General features: G+C 38.7%; 1 protein-coding gene across 1 annotated transcript in view; it reads right to left on the bottom strand.

The window, feature by feature from the left end:
* Positions 1–6: 6 nt before the first annotated feature.
* The window catches only part of mpped1 (metallophosphoesterase domain containing 1), a 23,234-nt gene continuing 19,593 nt past the window's right edge, over positions 7–3,647 (bottom strand). Inside the window, exons 5-7 of the mRNA XM_008315228.3 lie at positions 2,444–2,559; positions 1,465–1,578; positions 7–411 (exon numbers count right to left, since the gene is read on the bottom strand). Coding sequence (XP_008313450.1) covers positions 293–411; positions 1,465–1,578; positions 2,444–2,559 — 349 coding nt within the window. The 3' untranslated portion in view covers positions 7–292. The remainder of the gene's footprint in view (positions 412–1,464; positions 1,579–2,443; positions 2,560–3,647) is intronic.

The raw sequence follows: 3,647 nt of genomic DNA, 5'->3' as shown, positions 1-3,647 counted from the left end.
GTCAGGTTTTTCTTTGTTTTCTCTTTCTAAACGCTACATGATTGTCAGTGCAGCAAGTGAACACGGAAACGTCACTCCCCCGTCTGCTTTCAGATGCAAATGCTGCTGGAGAATTTTTTTTTTGTGAGCAGGACTGCACCTCACCGAGCTCCCTTCACCAGTGGACACAGGGGTCCTATCAATTGTATGCCATTAAAGACAGAAATTCCAGTCCAACCCCTCGCCCTTACCTACTTTTCTGCACTTCCTTTCCCAAACCAGTAGTGGGAGCTTGCCTATCAGCTTCTTCTACTTATGGATTCCTGGGGTTTGGCAGGTCAATAACGATAGGTGCATTAACGGGCAGAAAATTGGCAGTGCAAGTGGAGGCATTGATGAATGTCGTGGTTCCATCTGTCATCATGCCATAGCCTGGAAGTAGAGTAGACACACACAGAAAGGCAGCTTTTAACTGTTGTTTGGTTAAACATGGTTTAGGACAGGAGTGAGCGAACGTTTTGACTCATGGGCCATAATGAGGTTTGAATTTGGATCAGCGGGCAGTGTCAAATGGATGGAGATTTTTTGTCTGAACTAGTATGAATAAAATATACTTGATCAAACCCAATATCCAAAAGCAATAATGCTAGTGAATTGTACTTATAGGAACTCTCTAGGTCACTTTACAATTCATAATACTTGGTAAAATAAAGTCTAGTCACAGTAAAATAAAAAAGAAGCCAAGGCCTTGTGATGTGTACCATATTTTCCGGACTATAAGTCATACATTTTCAGTGGTACAGGAGTAGCAGATACTGGTACACAAGCCTAGAGTGCCCTCTAGTGGCTGTCAGTGTGAAAATAACAAATGTGAAATTATATATTTTAATATATAAGTCGCAAACCCAGCCAAAGGATGAAAATGTGTAACTTATAGTCCGTAAAATACGGTAATTACACCACTCATGGAGTTAATGCAAGATCATGAATACAGCACACTATCCAAAACAACACTTTATCTGCACTGGGTAAGTCAAGTTTAACAGCTGTTTGATCTTCGTAGTTTCCCCGACACAGACACAGCCTAATTTAGGCAACTCTCGGGTTCCTTTAACACACACAATTTGTGGCAAAAGTTGATGATTGTCGTTAATTAGTCAAATTTAAATGCCAAATGTTAATAAAAACTTCACCTTAAAGGGTTATTGCAAAGAAACCTAGGCGCAAGTACAAAACTAGAGAATCAATAAGGTATTGATTGATAATCAAGTTCGATAATAGAATCGGAATTGTTTTATTTCCATTAATTCCCTTCTTTACTCAAGATAAGGTATAAAAACACATAATTCTGTAAACCAAACATATTTAGCTTTATATCCCCTACCTGTGTGAAGGGACTCATGTGTCATTCTCTTATCATTTATCGCGTCATTTATCGTATCATTTTTTTACATGCTGCTATCCTTTACAGAAATGTCCACAAACCTTCATGAATGTGGCCAAACACATGTACTTTTGGCTGGACTCTCCGCTGGACTGTGTTGAGGAGCTCCATGCAGCCAACACGTTGCATTGTCCTCGGAACCCAGTCCAAGAATCCTGGAAAGAGAGGAATACCTTTTAAATACTCAGTATCAAATAACCACCTTTGTTGCTTCACTACAATTTTGTTTAACTTTGCATTTTAGCTTTCAAGCTGCCAACAACCAAAATTAGCAATGAGTTTATTCAATCACTTTGAAAATGATTCCAATGGTTCTGAAGTGTGTGAGGTCTGTCTGTCTCCCTCCCTCCCCCCTGCTTGTGTCTGCTGTGCGATCAGTGTCATCACACTCACCTGTGTCCTGTGATCACCTGATCATTAGTCCCACTAACAAAGCTACCATCACCTGTGTCCTGTGATCACCTGGTCATTAGTCCCACTGGGGACCTAACAAAGCTACCATCATTTATACCATCATCAAGAACAAGGAAGCAATAAAAGAAGCTCAGATTACCAAAGGAGTGACTGTGATCACCAAGCAAAAGTCTCAAACAGAAGTGGAAAAGTTGCTACTGATTTAGATCAACGAAAAGCAGTTGGCTGGTGACAGGATTTCAGAGACAATTTGTGAGAAAGTGAAGCGAACATTATGCAATCACGACTGCTGAGCTCCGGTAAGGATGAATGAAATTTCCTTTTTTATTTATAGCTTTATTCTTTATTCAGGTGTGTTTATCTTTTTTGTTAGAACTAATTGTTTTTGTTGGTTTTGTGTATGAACCTGTACACAAAATACTGTTGAAAAAGTTTGAATCAGTAATTATCCAGGAATGGATTTAATCAATTTTACATTGATTCCTATGGGGAAAATTGTTTCAGTTTTCGAACGGCCTCTAGAAACAGAAATTAAGTTTGAAAACCATATATATATATATATACATATATAGGGCAATCCAAGATGCGTTGTTAGGCGTGTCATACCAAGTGGGGGGCCATGCGTGATGAGGATGTCTGTGCTATCCGGAATCTGGTTCCACTTGTCCAGCAGGGCCTGACCACGTGGTAGGTTGAAACCCCAGTTATAAAACCAGGGCTGCCTGCAGACAAACACAGTGACAGAGAAGAATAATGTATAATAATGAATGATAATAGTGAGCGAATTGTCCCATAGTTTAAAAACAAAGATTCAGAGGGGTTTAATGCAAAAGGGAGTTTAGTGGGTTAGAGGTAAGTTTAGCCTAAAGCCAGGCTTTCCTGTACTACAAAGATGACTCTCTTAAATTAAACATGGCAGACATGATGGAGAGAAGAAATATGTTGTATTTAGGAGAACAAATGGAAAAAATTCAAGGCCCAGAACTCGGATTATGGAGGTCATTGCCTTAGCCAATAAAAAATGAAAAATCTCTCTATATAATTCATACTTTTCCTATCAGCTCAATATACAAACTGGAATAAAAAATTTCTGATGTTATTTACTTAGTTTCAGAAAGTATGAAAAAACAAGGAACATCACTAGCTGAAAATTAGAAAAATAATGTTAAGATTTACCAAAAATTTTAGTATTTAGTATGTAGTAACTAAGACGAGAAGACAAAGGCTCGGTTTGCTGGAGCGAGTGTACAGTTTTTTTGGTGGATACAGTCCTGAAATGGAAGGAATTACCATTGTCACTTACAATCTTTGCTTTGGTCCGTCTTCCTATTTTATGCTCCTCACATGTCTCTGTCTGTGAATGTCGGTGTGCATGATTGAATTGCAACAGTTTATGGCTACGGCTGTGAGACGAGTGGAGGACTTCTTCCGTCACGGCAAATATTTTAAATTGCTAAGTGCAGTCGCTTGAAACACTAATTTTACTGCCTTTTTTGCACCAGCATCTGTGGAATGGTAGATCTTTAAAAAAAAAAGAATCTCCACAGGGCCGTTGTTGTTTGTTTGTGTCTTCGGCTCCTCTGGGACAGACAAGAATAGAGGAAATGGCTGGCCCACAATCTCCCTTCCTTTCTTTTCTTCTCTAAATTAATGTATCAGAAAAATGTACTTGAATGGGAAATGAACAGAGTTGAAGATTAGGAACATAAAATGAATGAATTTAATCTGAACCATCTTTTTGGAAACTCAGTATGGAGCCATAGAATCTATCTATCATCCATCATCCATCATCCATCATCCATCATCCATC

Source organism: Cynoglossus semilaevis, chromosome 8 (genome assembly GCF_000523025.1).
Source record: "Cynoglossus semilaevis isolate Cse_v1.0 chromosome 8, Cse_v1.0, whole genome shotgun sequence".
Lineage (NCBI taxonomy): Eukaryota > Metazoa > Chordata > Actinopteri > Pleuronectiformes > Cynoglossidae > Cynoglossus > Cynoglossus semilaevis.
This window is presented reverse-complemented; position numbering and strand designations above follow the sequence as displayed.